The 21,348-nt window shown below is 42.3% G+C and overlaps 1 protein-coding gene across 3 annotated transcripts in view; it reads right to left on the bottom strand.

Moving 5' to 3' along the window:
- The window catches only part of STON2 (stonin 2), an 87,335-nt gene extending 83,504 nt beyond the window's left edge, over positions 1-3,831 (bottom strand). For 2 of the 3 annotated variants that reach the window (XM_040975210.1, XM_040975212.1), the window contains exons 1-2: positions 3,546-3,831; positions 2,295-2,570 (exon numbers count right to left, since the gene is read on the bottom strand). In XM_040975210.1, coding sequence (XP_040831144.1) covers positions 2,295-2,570; positions 3,546-3,633 — 364 coding nt within the window. In that variant the 5' untranslated portion in view covers positions 3,634-3,831. Of the gene's footprint in view, positions 1-2,279; positions 2,571-3,545 lie in introns of all 3 variants that reach the window. The other variant, XM_040975211.1, reaches the window with a different exon arrangement.
- Positions 3,832-21,348: the final 17,517 nt, after the last annotated feature.

Below are 21,348 nucleotides of genomic sequence, written 5' to 3'. Positions count from 1 at the left end.
AAGTTCTTTCTCAGCCATCGAGTTGTTTGTGTATACAAGGTCCATCGATTTATGTTAACTAATTTTGTCCCCTTCCACCTTGCCAAATTCTCTTATAAATTCCAAAGTCTCTTTATTGAGCTTTTTTGTTTTTCCTTATGTATAGAATCATGTCATCTGCAAACAGGGATAATTTGACTTCCTCTTTTCCAACTTGAATATTTTTTAATTCTTTTTCTTGCCTAATAGCTCTAGCAAGGACTTCCGATGTTATGTTGAATAGGAGTGGAGAGAGTGGACATCCTTGTCCAGTTCCACACCTTCATGGCAAAGCTTCTAACCATTCCTTGCTCAGTATGACACTGGCACTGGGTTTTTTATACACTCCGATCGTGCCATGACAGGTTCCTTCTGTGTCTCTCTCACAATTTTTGGCATGAAGTGGTACTGTATTTAACAAATGCTTTCCATGCCATCTATTGTGATGATCTTTGGGTTTTATTATTCATTTTATTGATATGGTATAATGCGTTTAAAATAAACAAGTCTTTGAAGGTACTAATTCCAATCACCAGGGCTCTATCCTCATCTTCTAGTCATCTCCTCAAAGCCTCATCTCTTAATATCAACACATTGAGGGCTCAATTTGAACACAGAGTTTGGAGCAGCACAAACATTCTCACCACAGCACCAGTGTTTTGCAGCTTTTTCCTTGTATAAGGCTTCTCATGTATAAATGGCTAGCCTAGTGCCCTGTCAGCATTAAGTATTAAGAGTTACTATCCCCCTTTTCCAGGTTAGAATCCTGTCTGCCCCGATGCTTTGAGTGTGACGGCTCTCTTACCAACAGTTCACAGAGAGGGGGCCAGTGTTGTGGCACAGCCAGGAAAGCCTCCACCTGCAACCCTTGCATCCCACATTCACAGCTGATTCTAGTCCTGGCTTTTCCACCTCACATGCAGCTGCCTGCTAACAACCTGGGAAAAGCAGTAGCAATGGCCCAAGAGCCTGGGCTCCTGCCACTGACATAGGAGACCCGAAAGAATCCCTGGCTCCTGGATTCCACCTGGTCCAGCCCCGGTCAATGGATTTGGGAGAGTAAAGCAGTAGAAGCAAAGTCTGTCTCTAAAGAATCACGTTTTATACCATCTAAGAATAGGTTCTCTGTTTCTGTCACCAAAATCATGCTTGAAAAAAAGGTTTGTTTTTAAAAAGTAAAACTTGCCACATTTAACCCATCAACAGAAAACTAGTCTTGCTTTCTATGGCAGATAGAATAATATCACCCTGCCTTCAGATGACACACTCTAATCCACAAAATCCATGAATATGACCGTTTCCACAGCAAAGGGGACTCTGTCTTTGCAATGCTATTACAGCTCTTACAATGGAGAAATTATTACCCAGGTGGACCTAATGTAATGCAAAGGTCCTTGAAAATAAGATTAGAGTACAAATCATTGAAGAAGCCACTTCAAACAAAAGGCATAGATGCTGCATTCCTGACTGGAGACAGAGGAAGGAGGCATGTGCTAAGGAATGAGACAGGCCTAGAAGCTGGAAAGGGCCATGGAACACGCTTTCCCTGAGAGCCTCCAGAAAGGAATATTGTCCTGTCGGCATTTTCATTTTAATGGAATGACATCCAGGTGTGCAGAATACAGAACTGAAAGATGACAAAATCATGTCATTTAAGCCACTAAGCTTGTGCTGACCAGTTACTGCAGCAGGCAGAAAGTGAACAGATACACGGTCTCAAAGGTTACTACCCACTAGAACGCACAACAAAACAAGTCTTCAGGTCACCAATGCAGAGAATAACAATTTCTATGTTTCCCTAAACTCCCCAGTGTTGCTTCTGGTTATCAAAATGGCCACGAACTAAGAGGTTTTCCATTAGTGGCCACTTCTAGTCCTGATTTGGACCCATGGGGTTAGCAGCAGGATAGCACTAGCTGTTTAAAAAGTCCCTCTTGGTGATTTTATTGGAGATGATCAGTGGCCTACATTTTGAAACTCATTTCTACATATACAGAACTTATAGTTTAGTTCCCAGGTAAGAAAAATTTCAACCTCTGCTAGATAAATGTTTATGCATCCTTCCAAAATCAAGCTAATGACTAGGGACTACAGTAACAGTCTAGAGATGGCCCCAGACATATGAATGCATTATATATACACAAAAATTAGTTATAACATTAAATTGGGAAGACCTCTGCCTGCTCTGTCCTAAAAAAAAATCTGGATAGAACCATGTACACTCCTTATGGAAAAGCCTGTTCCCACATTGAATCTTTAACCTCCTACTACCCCACCTGTTTCTCTATGAAGCGGTGATGTGTTAGCCCAGGATGTGTCATCTTCAAACTGAACCCAGCTGCTGATGGCTGAAGCCAGGTCAGGTGCAGGCTGCTCCGGGCTCCCAGGGCAGGAGGCCACTTCGGAGATGAGGCCCATCTTGTCCGAGGAGTCATCTTGCTCAGAGTGGGAAAGGTCCTGGGAGCCAGCATCCACTGCGTGGTTCTCCCCAGAGGAGCTCTCGGACCGGTCTGAGGGTGATGACAGTCTCGGGGGGTGCTCATCTGTGCCTCCTGAAACAGACATGAGATACCACCATGAAGTGAAGGGAGCTTTTCTGAGGCAAAAAAACAAAGGATGGGTTAGAATGACTTCAGGACCCACCACTGCAGTGGGCATGAGAAAGGAGAAAAAAACAGCCATGTCCATCTGCCACTGCAAGAAAGGAGTGTTTCTCAATGCTTGAAAAGTAGGACCTCAGGACAACATTGTGTTGTGGCAAGGTAAGCTGCTGCTTGAGATGTTGCATCCCATACTGCACCTGCTCGTGGCCGTGTAGTCTCATGCTTTCCAGGTACAGTAAATGAAAGCAGGATGAGTTTAACTGGCACTGCCAAATAGTGGACAAAATCAACTGCAAATAGCTCCTGGACACCACCTTGATCTTCACCATCTTGTTTGTGACTGGGGAAGATTCTTAAACTTCCCCAGTCCAAGGACTGCTGAGATTCTTGCCATGTGTTAGGCACCGCTAGAAACACATTACATGGATTAATTCATTTAAGGGTCACAACAAACTATGTAGGACTGTGGTTAACCCTATGGTACAAGTAACAAAAACAAATGCACAGAGATGCTAAATAAATTACATCTTAGGATACACCACACTATACATCTGTGATGAGGGCAGGAATTGCATCTGAGTGACTGAGCTTTAGCGTCTGTCAAACTAAAAACTGAGAACATCTAAACAGTTGGCAGGAGTACCAACCAAAAGGGTCGAGAGTGAGGTACTTCCTATAAATAGGAAGATGATGTTCCTTGGAAGAGCCAACACAGTGTTCACAAATCCTTTTTTAGATCTCCAAGTTTCCCAAGATGTTTTGTCCAAGCTTCTAAATGGAAGGACTCAGGCACCTCAAGGAAGTCATGAACTGGCTCACTGTTGATATTAAGATCCCACTGAAGAATAATCAGATACAAATCATAACAAATAGACATGGTTCTGCGTCAATCTTTTCTCTCTAGGAAATGAAAACACTGCTTACCCTTGGAAGCGACAGGGAAGATCAGTTCTTCATTAAAGGAGACCCACTCGGACTGGTGGGTGGCTATCACATGGTCCAGGGTCGTCATGCTAAGACGCTGGTCATCTTCACACTGCAGTCCTCAGGTACACCCCAGAGTGATGGCTGGGGCGGAGGAGAGACAGAGCAGAACGATGAACTTGGGCTGGAGGCTGTGACAGGGTCTTGCCAGGAACAGTACTTAGAATGGAGACAAATCAGTCGTCTTGCCTTTAGTTAACCTGCCATGCAGAAATCTACTGAAAAAGAAACAGGAAATTTAGAAGAGTAGTCATCACATTATACGTAATCTACAGATTCAGGGCTTTTATCACTGCCCACAAAACACCTGAGGTGCTTTCCAACTTACTGCACTTCTCTTGGTTTCTATCACGCCCTCACTTTGTATCTTCCTTTGGCATAAAATATCTATCTCAGCATCAAGATCTCTGAAAAAGTCCTCGCGTCAGACTTGTAAACATCATGCAAATGTTACCAGTTAGATTGCTTAATTTCCCCAATTAGCATAATTTAGAAATGATGTTATCAATCATACAGGGCTATCACTGTGAAACAAATATTAAACCTTTTCAAAGTACTTTTACTTTCTTTTCCCAGACGGTGAAATAAAAGCTTGTTCTGTCCTATTAACTCAGTCTCTTGCCTTAGGCAGGTAACTCTGCAAGCTTGATTTGAATCTTTGGCAGAAATCCAATTATCTCCAGATGGTACCTCCACGACTGGTATACAAATTAAGAAACATAGAAGGGGAGTGATCTCTCTCACTTTGGAGGAAGTGGATAGGGAAGAATTTGCTTTAGTGAAAAATCTAAGTGAAAGAAAACACACTTGCCACCTAAGCCGATCTAAGCACATACAGGGCTCGCCTTTGCCCACATACCAAAAGAGAAGTATTTACTTAATGATCTTGTTTCTGCTCTTGATGCATTTCTACAACTTGAACATAGCTCTTGATCTTATAATGAATTAGCAAAATTGGAATTAATGAAAAATTAATGTGTTTCTACAAAAGAGCTACTCTCTACTTTGAATACTATCAGTTCCTATTTATTGAGGATCTACAATGTTTGGATAATTTCTAGGACAACTTTAAGTCCTCCAAATGGTACACAATTAAGTCAAAATATTGAAGAAATTTCCTATAGGTTATTATCTGCAATAAATTAGCTATTTTCAGGAAAACTAGCCTTAGGGGCTTATTTTCCCTGCATGATACTTAAAAAAAAAAACCTAGTATTTGTATAGACTCTTTAATTTTTAGAAACACATTTTGATATAATCCTGCATTTGATTCAATAGTCATTTTAGTTATGCAGTGTCACAACCCAAAAGCAGAAAACATCCTGCAGATCTCATGATGATGAACCCAGTAAAACTGAGAGATAAACAGGCAGGAGAGTGAACAGGGTAGGACAGAAGGAAAAGGTAAAGGTGATGGGGGAGATATCTATAAATATTAGAACATGAGGCCTTTATTTTCTATTTTGTTGCTATTATTTTCCATGATACAGTTTGGCAGGTATAGGGACTACCTCCTTCCCTTCTCTCTTCCCCCACTTTCCCCTCCTCCCATTTAGAACATGAGGGTTTTAAAGATTAATAATCCAACTCCCAATTGTCACAGATGAGAAAACTGAAACCCAGGAAGTTGAGTGTTAAAGACTGTTTGATTTTGAGTCCTGTACAGTCTTGGCATGTATAATTTATCCTCTTTAAGCTTCAGTTCACAAAAGTACAGCAAGAACAACAACAACAACAAAAAAAACGCTATAACCCTAAGGATTAGATAACATATACCAAGTGCTTAGTATTGGGTATAATAAAATTTTTGTAATACTGACAATGATAAGAACACCAAATGACCTCACAGGGGGCTTCCGTGGTGCCGACCCATTCTAAATGGCCACCGCTATCACAGCTTCTGTGCCCAGTGTTGCACAGCTTGTCAACAGAAGTCCTGTGACTGGAGTGTAAATTTCATAAAGTCACCTCTTTGCTATTTACACATTCTGGAGTTCAGGATTTCCCGTTTCAGTCATTATCACAGCAATTCAGATGCTAGGTGGAGTCAGTAGCACAGAAGACTCATTCTGAAACTTTGTTCTTACAAGAAAGGTGAGGACTTTAGCTGCTAGGCCATGGTGCCGGGCGGGCCTGTTCTTACAAGAAAGAAGCATTCCAGCTGAGGAATCAATATCACTACCAAGAAACTGGGAGAGAAGGCCCCCAGAGATTTCTCTCTCTTCCTCAGCTTGCTCATCTGTGATCACACACAGGGTGGTTAAAGATAACGAGTAGCCCCGAGAAAGGCTGGCAGAACAAACTTGGCACGAGGAACTCCCTATCATAACTCCACGGGATGGATTTAGCTGTGTGCCACAGAACAGCCACATCTGAGAAGCCACAAGTCACCAGACTTCAGAAGTGCTGTACCAGCAGCTGGAAACACTGGAATGAGTTGCTTGGTTTAAAAAAAAAAAAAAAACACACACACACACAAAAAAAAAAACCACCCCATTTTTAGAATATGAATCACAAAGCAAGGTTTAGAATCACCACAAATGAGTAGTGACTCAGAATCAGCAGCAGGACTGACCAAGAGACACTGAACATCTCACTGGAGTCTTCAGATTGCCATTTCAGAGGTATTTCTCAACATCATTCATGCATTAAAACTCAATGAAGAAAGGAACTGGCTGAGACGATGCAGTCCTAAAACTCTAGTTATCATGTCGCTTCTTTGACACATACGCATGAGCCCTGTGTCTGAAAATGCATCTAGCACTCCGTGAGGTAAGAAACTTCAAGCACATGACTCTCCGGTTAGAAAGATGAGGATATGCAGAATAGCAAACACAAGCCCGGGGAATGCCTGTCTTCTGCAGGGCATCCTGGAAGGGCTGTGACAGTTGAGCCAAAGGGAGATCTTCAAGGGCTGGAACCATCAGGAACCGGGTAGATTTCTTGGATTTGAAGAGTTTTCTCAATTCTGGACCCCCAAAGGGGAAGAGTGGGCATATCCCCAGACAGAAACATTCAGCAGGGGTAAGAGGTTCAAGACCTCAGACAGATTTCCTTCTGGGCCAGTCTTATGACTGAGGAACTATGTGGGCAAAAGACTGATGAACCTTGAAAGCTAAGGAGAAAGGATCGATGGGAAGTAAGAAGTGCTGAAGGTTTAAGAGTAGAGATTGACTCAAGAAATGCACTTCAGAAAGATGAATGCTCCTTGCTTTGTACTAAGCAGCTGCTTGGTAAGGGAAGATGTCAGGCACAGCAGTACTGCTGTAAACCAAGCATAGCACCGCCAGGGGCATGCACTGAGGCCACTCTAGCAGACCCATTCCAGGACCTGTGAGTTCAAGGCCACACCCTCAAGCAGCTTAGGTTTGCTTGTACAGAGGCGCAGCAGCAGTATGAAAACAGCTGCTCTCTAGCCGTTCGACAGGTCATCAAGACGGTGACAGCAGACAGAAAGTACTTTAACAGATGACTTGGGCTTTAACAGCACGTGGTCTCGAGCGTACCTTAAACTGGAAAGGATGACTCTCGGCAAAAAGGCAGAGAAGCAAAGGTCTCCAGGAATGGGGAGCAGGAGCAGCAGTCTTGTAGAGACAAAAGGAATGGTACGCTTTGCTTAAACAATCTGAAGAGGGCGGGAATGGCAACAAGTGCGCCAGAAAGGAAGGGCTGAAATACTGACAGCTCTAAATTTCAGAATGAGTTCAAACTCTGGAATCTACCCTCTCCCTTTTCAATGCCAATGCCATGGTTCAACCCTTCGTTACTTCTCATCCAGTTATGACTCTCTTATCTATCCTGGCTTCAGCATCACCTCCTCCAACCATTATACAACTTACTGTGCTACAATGAAAGCCCTAGAACCAGAGAATGGTCATGCCACAGCTCTGCTAGAAAAAAATCCTCAATGAGATCAGAACTGTGCACCACATGAAGTTGCTGCTTGTGAAGCCAGCATCCCATATCAGTATGCCTGCTTGGAATCCTAACCACTCCATTTCTGATCCAACCTCCAGCTAACACATCTAGGAGGCAGCAGATGATGGTTCAAGCAGTAGGATCCCTGCTATCCATGTGGAAAACCAGCAGAGTCCTGACTTCAACTTGCCCCAAGCTTGCTGTTGAAGCCATTTGGGGGGACTGAACCAGTGAATGGGAATTCTCCATTCATTCTCTCTTTCCCCCACCCTTTGATTTTGAATGGAAAAAAAAAAGTCTTAAAAAAGGCTTTCACTACTACTAACTGTCCCATATATTCTTTATCCAATAGGATAATGGAATTTTAAACTATAATCATTTACCAAATTATAATGGAATTTTGCTCTTGCCAAGTGACTTGTGAAATATCAGTGGGGGGAGGGGGGGAGAAGACTAGATCTTTTTCCTGTTATAGTACAACTTTTATTAAAAATAACTTTTAATACATTCTATGATATAGTTTTGTAGGCATAGGGATTCATGCAGAGAAGGCATCTGATAAACTCCAATACCATTTCAACCTAAACTCATACGCGATAGGCATAGCAGGAACACTCTACAACACAACCAATGTATATACGAAAAACCCAACACCAGCATCGAAAATTGGAAGCTTTCCCACTAAGACATAGAACTAGACAAGGATGTCCACTATCTATCACTCCTAATCAACATAATACTAGAAGTCTTCCCTAGAGCTATTAGGCAAGAAAAAGAAACTAAAGGAATTCAAATTGGAAGAGAAGAAGTCAAGTCATTCCTCTTTGCAGATTATACGATTCTATACAGAGAACCAAGACTATTGGAACTTACAAGGTCGCAGGGGACAAAATCAATGATATACAGAAAATACTAGATGGCTGAGAAAAAACTTGTAAGAACTGTCCCTTATTAAAATATCAGAGAAGAACCTTAAACACCTTTGAATAAACCTAACCAAAGATGTGGGACACCTCTCTGAGGAAAACTATAAAACATTAAAGGAAGAAATAAATGAAGACTTTAAAAGATGAAGAAATTTACCATGTTCCTGGATCTGTACAATCAACATTAACATGTCCATATTACTGAAAATAATGTTTTTAATCACAAAAATGGTAATATTTTAGGGAAGTTCACTAAGTACTACATGTAAGACAGCTTAGGAGAAAATCTAGATATAAGGCAATATGTTCACTCTCCTTTCTCCTTGATGCAAAATTGTGATATTCAATTCTAATACTGTAGTTCCTGTACACAAAGATTACTGAAATGTGGCCATTACATACTGAGTTATTCTTTAATAAAATACACATCCAACTTCAAAGAGTATAAAATTGGACAAAAATATCTAATAAGTGTCATACTTCTTTTGTTAACTGGTATGATTTTGAGAAGTAAAACGCATTACTAAAATTATCTGTTTGCTTAAATGTTTTGAAACTAGTGCTACTAAAAATTTAAATCCATAATTTTTAAAATTTTTTATTAGATACCATGGCTCTAAAGCATTTTTATTTTTATTATTGCTTATGAAAATTATTCTAGATATAATTTTCCAAAAAATGTTCTGTACCTGTCTTTCTGATCTGTCTTCAAGTTTACTGATTCTTCTGTCACCTCCTTTGAATAAATTTACTGCGAATTTCATCTTATTTAAAAAGTTCATTCTAAAATTTTCACTTCTTTCTAGTTTTCTTTTCTCTACCGAAATGCCCTATATATTCTCTCATTGTGAGAATATGTTTTTTAGTTATTTGAATATTTATAATAGCTGTTGTAACTACTTTGCTTGCTATATCTAAAATCTCAGCCATCTGATAATTGTTCCTATTGACTATCTTTTTTCCTTGACTATGAGTAATATTTTTTTTTATTTCTTTGTACATCTAATGGTTACAGATAAGATAGTGAAGATGTTCTGGATCCAATTTTCACCTGCAGAGCATTGTTTTTCATTCAAGTGGAAAGTTACTGGCTGCCTATACTGAGTTTTTACACACTTTTCACATTGCTAGACTGATTTCTTTCCTAAACCCCTTAAACTGCTGCACAACTCAACTTCCAAACTATCACTCATGCAGAACTCAACAAGACACAGCTGTAAGCTTTACTGGCTTTGCTCTTTGCTTGAGGCTGTCCAACTACACCCACAGGCTCGGTATGCTCTCTGCCTCTTTTTGAAAAGCAAGTTATACACTTAGATGGTCTCAAAAATCACATTTATTAGCTTACCGTACCTATGGTAGTTTATGATCTGCAACAGTGTAGTTCTATAATTGTAACAAAACTGTAAGGACAAAAACAATTGGTCAGTGATGATGGCGGATCACAATGACAATTATTGTGGGCCTTTATAGAATGAAATTTATAAACCTTGCTTGAAAGTATGTTCCTTACCCCCCAGAAAAAGACTTCCTATATATACCATGGCAAAACGCTTAGGTTGCTAATGTCTTCCCGCAGTGTCTGGGCTGGACCACCATGTCCCTCAGTATTGCCTAACTTCTGGTATCTCTGTGCTAACCTCAATCGCAGAATGGCTATCCTTCAAACGCTTTATATGGTTCCAGTTTGCTAATTTGCAGCTCAGCTAGGCCAAGGATTCTTTTCTTCCCCACACAACTCTGTCACTTGGGCATGATTTGAATATAGTTTGTCTCTCCAAGGTTCATGTGCTGGACGCTTAGACACCAGTGTGATGGAATTGTGGTGGCAGACCCTTAGAGAAGCAGGGTCCGGTGGAAGAAATTGTATCAGGGGAACAGCACAACCATGAATGGTTAATGTTCTCTCTCAGCAGGGTGATTACAAAATGAGACACCCCACAACTCAACCCCCTGATACAGACACTGGCTTCTTTTCTGTTTCTTCAGTCTATATCTGATGCAGCCCTGGGCTCTTACAAGATGCCAGTGCCTTGCTGTTTGGACCCTTCAGTCACCAGACTCCCAAGCCAAACTAGCATCTTGTCTTTATTCATTACTAAGCAACAAATACTTGGTTAAAGCAACACCAGACAGACAGAACCTGTCCTGCAGATTCCAGCTGCTTCAACTGCTTCAAATTCTGATTGTGCTTTCTTCAGCTCAACAAGACTGCCGAGCTTGGCTGACACTCCAGCTGGCTACTGAAGTGGACCCAGGTGCTCATCCGAGGAAACCATGCTGCGTATTGACCAATGTCTGCAAATATTACCTCATACATGTCACTCTTCTGTGGCTAATTAGTGAAGACTGCATGACTTCTTTAAGTTATCTTCTAAAGCAGTATGTTCAACTTATTGAGCATTTACTATGTGTTCAGAATTAGACACAACAATGCAAAATCTTATTAAGCATGATTTTATATTCTGAGACTTCTATCACAGTGGGCCAGAGAAACCACAAAAGTTTACTAAGGAAGTTGAAGAAATCGTACTGGTTGCTTCATAAGTTCTTAGAATAAACAAAAGCCTGGAAGACTCCATTACTCCATGAGAAAGACCTAAATCAGCTCAAGATCTTGGAACACCACTTCTCTTCCCTTTCCTTCTTCTAGATTCTTTTCCTTTATGAAAGATCAGAGGTCTTATTGATAGAACTGTTCAGAATTCACTGCAGAATACACACACACACACATACGCATCGCTTATTTTCATTAATAGGTGTCTTGATGCTCTTAGAGAAAAAAAATGAGTGATCCAGTTATTTGTTCTTATCTCAAACTTCTTTCTTTTAAATGTTTTATTTTTGAGGACAGGAGCTCAACTACTCATACTTCAACAAATCTACCTGAAATCAAACACAGAACATATAACAACTCCAGAAAGAAAACATTGCATTCCAACAACAGAATCTATCCCTGATTCTCCATGACCTATCCTCTGCTCTTCTTCTCTTTCATTCACATACACACACCATTCTCCCCTGCCTACTCCGCTATCCTTAGGTGTCATTTCTTTAAAAATCTTTTAAAATGAATCTATACACACGTTTTTTAGAATTAATGAAATATAGACTGATAATTATGCCAAATAGCTCCTGAGAGGAACAATTAATTTACAAGTTCAGAATGCAAAGCACTTCGTAATTATTTAATGGGGGCAATGGCCAAAAGATAAGATATTTCCCTCACTTGTTAAAGGAACTGGTTATATGACTAGTTCAAGAATGTTAGAGGATGGTGCAGTGACAAACAGATTAATCCTCCACCTGTGGCACCCACATCCAATATTGGTGGTTTGTGTCCTGGCTGTTCCTTGTTTATGGGCTGGGAAAGCAAAGAGCTTGGATCAAGTCCTTGGACCCCTGCACCCTCATCAGAGACCCAAAAGAAGCATCTGGTTGCTAGTTCCTGGCTCCTGACTCAGGATCGGCTCAGCTGCAGCTGGTTTCAGCCCTGGCTGTGGCAGCTATTAGAGGAGTGAACCAATGGATCTTTCTTTCACTCCCTCTTCGTCACTCTTTCAAACAAGTAAACAAGGCTTCACAGAACAGAAGTAAAATCAGGGATGGGCATGGTAAGTCACAGCTTGGGAATTCTGCATCTCAGACTGCCTGGGATGAAATCCTGCCTTTGTTTAGATCAAGTGTGTTGCAAATGCAATAATAAGGCAGCAGAATGTGATCTTGGGTGATCTTGGGTGCCTGTCACCCAAAGGAAAAACCCAGACGGGAGTTCCTGTCTCCTGGCTTCAGTGTTGCCTAGACCCAGCTGTTATGGGCATTTGGAGGGTCAATCAGTGAAAGGAAGATCTCAGTGGATGCACAGCATGCCGAGGCAGGCAGGCATGCAGGCAGATCAAGAACCCCCAGTGCTTACAGTATTCATGGGAACGCCTCTTAAATGCATAAACCCAGTGCTTCATCTAACAATACGTACCTTAGAGATCCCTGCAGAATAAAAGATGCTTCAGGGAAGATTTTATCTCAGTGACTATTAAGTGCTCAGTATTCTCCATTACCATTGTTCTCTCTAGTAATAAAAAAAAAAAAATGAGTGGGAGTTACTCCAACAAAGAAAAAAGGCAAGAGCTGACTGATTCCATTTCTCACTCGGGAAGTAAAAGCAAAAGGAAGGAGAATGCAGAAATTTGAGGAGAAAAAGAAGCAGTAATGTAGGCTCCAGCCTGACACAGGAAATGGCCTGGCCTGCTCCAGAAAATGAGTAGTGAGTAAAGTACGGGAGGCAGGGGCACAAGGTTGCAACCTGCCAGAACAGGTGCTCCAAGGATCCCTGAGCAATGGACACCACTGTTCTAGGCATAAGCAAGAAGCACCACTGTTGGTTGCATCCAAATCACACGGGCCACTACCAGCAATACAAGCCAACAAAATGACCAGACCTGTCACGAAACTCTTCGGGCCACATGGAAACCACATCCAAAGCAGTCCAGTTGTGACATGACAGCCTGAGGTTATTTATCAGGACAGCTGCAGGAACATGAAGCTTTCATTTAAGAAGCTCCTGCCAACACTCTTCATACCAAGAATAATAAGGCTCAGAGGAGAGCAGAGCTGCAGGCCACAAATCTCAGACTTAATGGATGGTTCTACAATGAAGTTGGCTCAACGCACATTTGTCTAGAAAAACACAGAGCTTGATTCCCCCAGGGAGGTGACAGATACATAAAACTATTTCCTCATCCTTTTTTGTGGAAATGAAACTCCCTTCCTGGCTTGAACTTCTATTTCTCTCCATTTTTTCCTTATTCTCAAGCATCCAGTGTGCCAGACACCTCACCAACACTGCAACCCTAACATCCCAACTGTTCCACAGCATTGTAGGCACGTCTGTAGCGGGCATCACTCACAGACAATGCTATGTGAACCAAGCCTCACTAACTGGATGCTGCCCCTGGAGCCACATAACCCAGCAGTCCCACAATAGTATACATCCATGCACACCATCAATCTCACTTTTTAGAATTTAAACAGGGAAGTGTTGATTGTTCGGGGGAAAACATATTTGGGGCACAAAGATCAAAGTAGAGAAAACACCTATGGCCACACAAGACTTCTGTGAATGAAAGAAATTTCAGGGATCGGACACAACGATGAAGTGAGGGTGATGAGGGGCACAGGATTTGCCACTGTGCCACAGCCAGCCACAGGTGCTCGGGGCATGCTGGTGGACTGGGCAAAGTGTGAAACTGAGTAACTTATCTGCTGAGTGAGGCTGGCTCTGCTTTGGTGGAGCCATGTCTGAGATGTGGATGCGTGAAATGCATTGTCTACATGCTTCATTTTTTACAAATTATGAATTCGGAGAGAACTTCTGGAAGTGTCCTGACTTGTGAGATAAAGCAATTCCACATCACCAACTGTGAACAATTGAGCACCTTTAAAAGATGACCACTTACCCCTCCCCCTTGTGTCTTTGAGACACATTTCTGTAACTCGATTGCTTCTATCATAAAAAGAATACAATTTTACCAAAGAGAATTTGGAAGATACAGAAAAACATATCCCCTGGTGTACTTCTAAAACAATTTGGTTTCGTGTATAACAATTCCGTCAGCTGTACTTGAGTTTCCCAGGGTCACTGCCATTGTTTAGGTGAAAGGCGTTCCTCGTAGGGGGAGGAGAGGATGTCAGGGCAGACAAATGTGACAGAATTCTCGGACCTTGTGACTCCCTGTAGCTAAGAATTACTTATTCTATTGTTTTTTTCCAAGGTGATGAAAATTTCCCACCATTTTATGTCTATTCCATTTACTTCTTCAACCTGAAAGAGCCGAAAGAAAACTGATTCACTGGGAGCTCTTCCCTGTTAACCCGGCTGCTCTGGAGTGGCTGGTGTTTCCTTCTGTCTACGTGTCACCCACATCCATCTGGAGAAGACTGTCACAAACTCTTGTAGGGAGTTACAAAACAAACCACACCACTACATATATCTGGTGCTACCACTAATGGCAGCATTTCTTTGTGTAGACCTCTTACTGACAGTAACTCTTGCAAAATAGAAAAGCCACAAATTCAAAGCATATAAACCATAAATGCAAACACAGCAGACATGCTAATTATAGAAAAGAGACAAGACTTCAGAATGTCATCTTCGGCATATCTCTGGGTTCATATTCGGTTTCAACAGTGACTTTTTTTTTTTGTAAAATAGGGTCTGAATAATATAAAAGTGCTTTAGATACATTTTAAAATAAATCGTACAATTTGAACTTAAAAGCAACAGGAAGGATCAGTCGGTTTATTACAAAAATGTGAGCAGGGGAGAATGTGTGAACTAGCAGTTGAAGCACTGGTTAGAAAACCAACTCAACCTTGACTTGAATCCTGGTTCTGATCTCAATTCTAGCTTCCTGATCACAAAGACCCTGAGAAGCAGCATCAATGGCCAAAGTAATCAAGTTCCTGCCACTCACAAAGCAGACCTTGACATCCAGCTCCCAGCCTTGGCCTGGCCCTGCCCTACCACTGTAGGCGTTTGGGAAATGAACCAGCGGATGGGAGCTATCTCTGTTTCTTTCAAATAAAATACACATTTTAAAACTTTTTTAATTAAGGAGGGAATCAGCATTTTGGCACAGTGGGTTAAGCCACTGCTTGTGATACTGGTATCACGTATCAGAGTACCAGTTCACTTTCCAGCTGCTCTACTTCCAACCCAGGTTCCTACTAATGTGCATAGGGTGACACGCTTGCACAAAACCAGAAAGTAGTTCCTGAATCCTAGCTTTGGCTATTAAGACAACTTGGGGAGTAAACCAGCAGATGAAAGATAGGTGAACTGCTCTGCCTTTCGAATATTTGTAAAATATAAAGCAGTGCCTTTTTACGTGGCTTATGCTGGTACATCAAAAGTTCGAGGTCGGAGCCTGTAACACTGACAGAGATAGCCCTTTTGCATGTTTCAGTTTCCACAACTCCGAATGCTTGTGCATCTATCATTCACAGCAATGGCTACCTACACAGGGTGAGACTCATCTCCTGATGTAACGTTTCAATTACAGAAGAAATCTAAGTCACTGAGAGACACGTGCAGAATTTACGACAACATCCTTTATTTTTCAATAAAAAGAAATGAGCTACATGAAAACGTGATTTTCAGTTCTGGGAAATTTCAAATATATGTGAGCTCTCGCTACTCCTCTAATTTCTTAAGATTTATTTTTATTTTATTGGAAAGGCAGATCAAATTTACAGAGAGAAGGGGAGACAGATGTCCCATCTGCTGGTTCACCCCCCCCCCAAATGTCCACAACAAACAGAGTTGTGACCTGATCCAAAGGCAGGAGCCAGGAGCTTCTTCCAGGTCTCCCATTTCTAACAAGTGGCATGAACAGCAACAATTTCATGGTGATGAAGGGAATAGCTTCACAATGTGAGTGCAGCACTCCTTCATATCCAGACATAGACCAGGAGGCCTCACATCACTGGCTTGGAAACTGAGTCTGAGATTAAGCAGCTTGTCCAAGGCACAAAGCTTTCAAGAAGTCAAATGGTATTTAACCCCTGTCTACTAACTCAAAAGTCTGTATTTACTCATGGCACTAAAGAGCGCCAATAAAGAATAAAAATGATCCAAGGATAATGCTAACATCCATAGGTACATAACTGATTTTACAAAGTCAAAGTGAACACAGAAGAAAACTGGGGGCCCACTGGGCTTTTCCACCGAAGCTGGGGTGCTGCCCTTGGACCCTTCCCCAGCCGCCTTCATTTCTTCCTGGCTTTCGATCCCATCTATGAGCCAGAGACCTCTCTTGATGCTCCCTTCCTTCTGTTCTTATTTGACTCAGTCTGATATTCAGACTGATGTTCATCTTCACTTCACAGATATTCATCTTTTTTCAGTGTTTATAAGATTCTCAAACTCAACATGTCCAAAGCCAAGCTGTTCAAATGTCTGCAGCATTAACTCCCCAGCCCTGTCCACCTAAGATGATGGCTGCACCATCTTCCTAGTAGTTCTGGCAAAACTCTTAAATTGTGGGCCACCTATGTAGAGCCATGGTTTAATCCACCACCTGCACCAGCATCCCATCTTGGAACACCAAATCAAGTCCTGGCTGCTCTGTTTGCAATCCAGCTCCCTGCTAATGTACCTGGGAAAACAGCAAAAGATACTCCAGTATTTGGGCCCCTAACATCCATGTGGGAGATGTGAAGATGGAGTTTCCGGCTCCTGGTTCTGGTATGGCCCAGCCCCATTTGTTCCAGCCATTTGAGGAGTGAAGCAGCAGATGAAGATACCTCAGTCTGTCTCCCTCTCTCCCTCCCTCCCTCTCCCCCTTCTCACTCTGTCATTCTGCCTCCCTCAGGCCACCTACCCTCCCTTTTTGTCCTCTTATACTGTTTTTCTTATATTCATTTTACAAATGAGTAGCTTACAAACATTTCTCATGGGACTTTTTAAAATTTGAATCTATGTATTTTTATTTTATTTGAAAGAAACAAAGAGACAGAGAGATCTCGATCCACTGGTTCACTTCCCTAACACCCACAACAGCCAAGGAGGGCTTGGCCAGGCTGAACTCTGGAGACCAGAACTGAGTCCAAGTCTCCCACTTGCATGGCAGGGATCTAAGGATGTGGCTGCTCCCAGCACGTGCATGAGCAGGAAGCTGAAATTGGAGTGGAGCAGGAATTCAAGCCCAGCTGAGATGAGGCTGTCCCAATCAGTGTCTTAGTATCTATGCCACTCACTCAACTCTCATGTGTATTTTTAAAACACATAGTTTCCCTGGCTCACTTAGTGAAAAACGATATGCACGGCTCACAGGGAGAACCTTTACTGAAGCAGTCACGTGAGCTTTATCTAGCACAGCACCACTTAACCTACACAGGATGTGCACCTGCCACTACATTTTTACATGGTGTAAACACTTACGTAACATTCCCCATCTCTCAGACACGGATTTCAGCATGCTTACAACTCATCCACTGAAACAACTTATGGAACACTCACATCAGTTCCAGGAAATAGATTTTATTATCCCCTTCCTAGAGATAAGGAAACGTGGGCACAGGGAAGTTAATTATCTTACCCCAAGCCTGGACTCTTCATCAACTACTTCGTCATGCTGCATTCTAACATGAACCTTCTTCCCTTGCAAGGCTTTCTCCCATAAAGGAAGATATATACACACATAGGAACTTATACTCTTGGTAGACTTTCCTACAGTTAGTACCTCTGCAAAGTGGCTGGCCTGAGAGGGTACACATTCTCCAGCTGCTTCACAGGAAAACACAACCAAATGACAGGGGACTGAAGTGCCTGGTCCCAAGAGCACTGTGCTGTGAACAGCCACGCCGCCCAGGCCAGCAGCCAATATGTGACCAACAACAATTCTGACTGCTTGGAACTGTGCCCCAAGGGCCTGCTCAAAGGGATCCCAAAGGGACCGGGAAGTTGAAATTACTCATCAGCAGAGCTTGTGAATTCCAGGGCCTTGCATGAGATGGGTGGCACAGCTATGGAAGCCAGCAAACACAGGTCAGACTGCTGGGTAAAGTGACTGGGAGACATCCTTAGCCACTGGCACAGACCCCACTCTGCAAGTCACCACCTATGTTAGAGTTTTAAAAAGCTGAGGAAGAAATTAGGAAAAGAGAAAGAATGTGCTTCAAATACCCTGCTGTTAGTGTGAACTAAAAACAATGGTTATCTCCCTCCCACCCAGTTGTGCAAGTATGCAGCCGGAAGGGGCATCCAGCCCCAGCTAACTTCAGAGAACTCCTGCTTTTGTTTACTGACCCCATAGTGACTGGTACAGCTTCTAGGGCTAAGAAATGTGCGAGACCGGTTCAAAGTCCAGCTCTGCTACAATCTTTGACAGATTTCTTAATTCCTGCCTCTGCCTCATCTGTGAAAATGAGCTATCACCTCTGAGGACCTCAAGTCATGGATGTGCACATTCAATGAGACAATGTGTGTTGGTCACTCATCAGAAAGCCTGGCACTCAGTAAGATTTGAGGCATGATAGCTCCGCTCAGTGAGTTTGATCATTTCAATGATGAAAGTGTCCACACCCTCCAAGTGTTTGAAGTCTGCAATGGAGGGGAATTCAGAGACAATTGATGTAGAAAAAATTATTTTCTTACGTTTGGCAGGAATGGAAAAATACACACACTATGTTTTTGACAGTTCTGGATTCACATAACAGACTATTTAAGCAATAATAACTAAGTTCTCTAGCTAGGGACCACCCCAGCCTTATCCACTTAACCGAAACATTAAAATCAACTGTCTTAAAAGATTCAATGGGGGTGGACATTTGGCCCAGTGGCCAAGACACCGCTGCAGATGTCCACTCTCACTTGCAGAGTGCTTGGTCCACTCCCAGGTTCCAGCCTCTCTGAATGCACGTCCGTGATGACCGCTGGGTGCCTGCCACCCATGTGGGAGAGCAGGACTGAGTTCCCAGCATGGCACTACCTGTGGCCGAGATTGAGGAAATCAGTGAGCAAATGGGAGGACTCCTTCTGCTTTGAAAAGAAACAAATTTTCAAAAATTAAAAGCTTAAGTTAGGAAAAGTAGGAAAAATGTATTTGGTTTCTTAAGAAAACAGTGACACAAAATCTGGTTTCACTTAAACCATTTCATTGCTGTGAAAGGAAAGAAAGCAATTAGCAGAATTTCCAAAGGCAGCCTGGAGGAGTGACTCCATGAGGCTGGTACAGGTCTGAAGTCTCACGTCAAAGTTCAAGCAAAGTGAAAGCCGCTGATAATGCTGCAATATTGGTTGGCATTCCTAAGAACTACTAAAAGTCATTCTGTTCAGATGGTGTGTTTGCACAGACCTACAGCACCCACGTGGTGCTTTCTTTCAGCGAGAGCCAAGGGGAAGCCTGGAAGAGAAGGGTATAATTATTTTACCTTCTGTTTAAAACTAATGAGGACCTTTTGGGGTGATACCAGAGGGCCTCCACGGGAGCCAACATCAGCTCTACCATCCTAACTAGATGGCAGGGCAGCGCGTAATGCTCTGTTGGGCAACATAAACTGAGTACTCTCCCAAATGTCAGAGGGGACAGCAGGGTCAGGTAAGGTGTCAGGGGATTCCTGCATGACTTTAAACAAGTCACTTGATCTTTGCAGACCATTTGGGAAATGCAGAGACACCAACCACCTGCCAGCTCAAGAGTTTATAGTAGGATTAGATTTTATTTATAAAGAGGTCTGACATCCTTAGCTCCAACGTGCTTTCCTATTAATAAAATGAGCACGTTAAGGTCGATGAGGGCACAGGGTGACTCGTTTGCTGATGAGTCACTGCATGGCTTCATTTGTTGGGAGGTAACATACACTGTCAAAGACACTAACACTCAGATTAGGTGGTCGGATGGCAGGCAAAGGTAAGCTCATAAAATCATGTAGCTAACTCCCTTCTCTTCAACTCCTTCTGTGTAGATGCAGAGTTCTCGTTGGTGCACCGGACGCATCCTGGCATACCAACTCAGAGGTACAGTTTCTTAGGTCCATCCCCTAAACCACTGCTCCCACTGAGCTTCCCCACACCCACATTCAGTTCAGTGGAAGTTCTCTGCTGTGAACCCTCTCAGCCCAGCACAACTTCAGAGTGATGCCTGGTCTTAGTTCACAGCACTCAGCACACAGCTCTGAGTCTCTGACTACTCTTGATCTCATTCTCATTGCTGTTTAACTATTACTGATTTTCACAAACACACTACAGTGGAAAGTACCACAGTGTAGTGGCCTAAGCTGCTTCTGGAACACCAACACCCCATTATGGACACGAGTTCCTGTCCCAGCTGCTCCACTTCGATCCAGCTCCTTGCTAATGGCCTGGGAAAGCAGCAAAGGATGACTCAAATCCTTGGAATCCTACACCCATCTGGGAAGACTGGAAGACGCTCCTGGCCCTTGGTTTTGGATTGGCTTAGGTCTGACCATTGTGGCCATTTGCAGAATGAACCAGCAGATGGAAGATCTCTTACTCTCCTTCTCTCTGTGTTGCTCTGCCTTTCAAATAACAAAATGATTCTTTAATAGATAAGTAAAGAACAATAGAAGTTGTGTGTAGAAGACTAAGAACAGAACTTCTCTGAATTCTTCCACTTTATGCAGTTCTGTACCTAGAAGACAGTCAATGCCATTCACATGGAATCGTGTATTGTAAGTTTTACTGAGCCATTAGCAATATGAAAAAAACACTTCAGATCTACTTATGACAAAGCATCACAAGGGACACCGACCTCCCCTTGCCAGTTACGGGGCCATGACACAAGTGTACACATGCATGAAAAAGGACCTTGATTTTTAAGTCCTGCCCTTCTATCTATAAAATTTTAGCCAATTCCTTTTATCTTAGTTACTGAATTTCAGAAATATGGCAATCAATGACACTAGAAATCTATCATTCTAAAACTTCTAGATATAAAAACGTATGATATAATTTGTTCAATATAGACACTATTTATCCAGTGATTTGATACTTACATTCTTTAAATATCAAATTGTTAAGAGAATATTATCTAACTGGGATACTAACATTTTCTAATAGATATGTTCAGCATTTTGGATTAGGTTTCAAGCCTTACTTACTGATTTAAAAGGAAGAACAACACCAGTGTGGAGAACATCTACTGGATCACTCCCCAGATACAAGAGTCAGAGCAGGCCAGGCTGAAGCCAGGAGTTTCCCATGAATGGCAGAGTTCCAAGTACTTGGCACACCAACTGTTACCTCCCAGGTACATTAGCAGGAAGCCAGACTGAAAGGAGGTGGCAATGAATTCCAGGCATTTTGATACAGGATGGGGAAGTCTTAGTGGTGATTTAGCTTGCTGTGCTGCAATGCCTTCCCCCCTCCTCCCCCCCGT

This window comes from Ochotona curzoniae, unplaced genomic scaffold (assembly GCF_017591425.1).
Source record: "Ochotona curzoniae isolate NIBS_2020 unplaced genomic scaffold, NIBS_Ocur_1.0 contig_2688, whole genome shotgun sequence".
Classification (NCBI taxonomy): domain Eukaryota; kingdom Metazoa; phylum Chordata; class Mammalia; order Lagomorpha; family Ochotonidae; genus Ochotona; species Ochotona curzoniae.
This window is presented reverse-complemented; position numbering and strand designations above follow the sequence as displayed.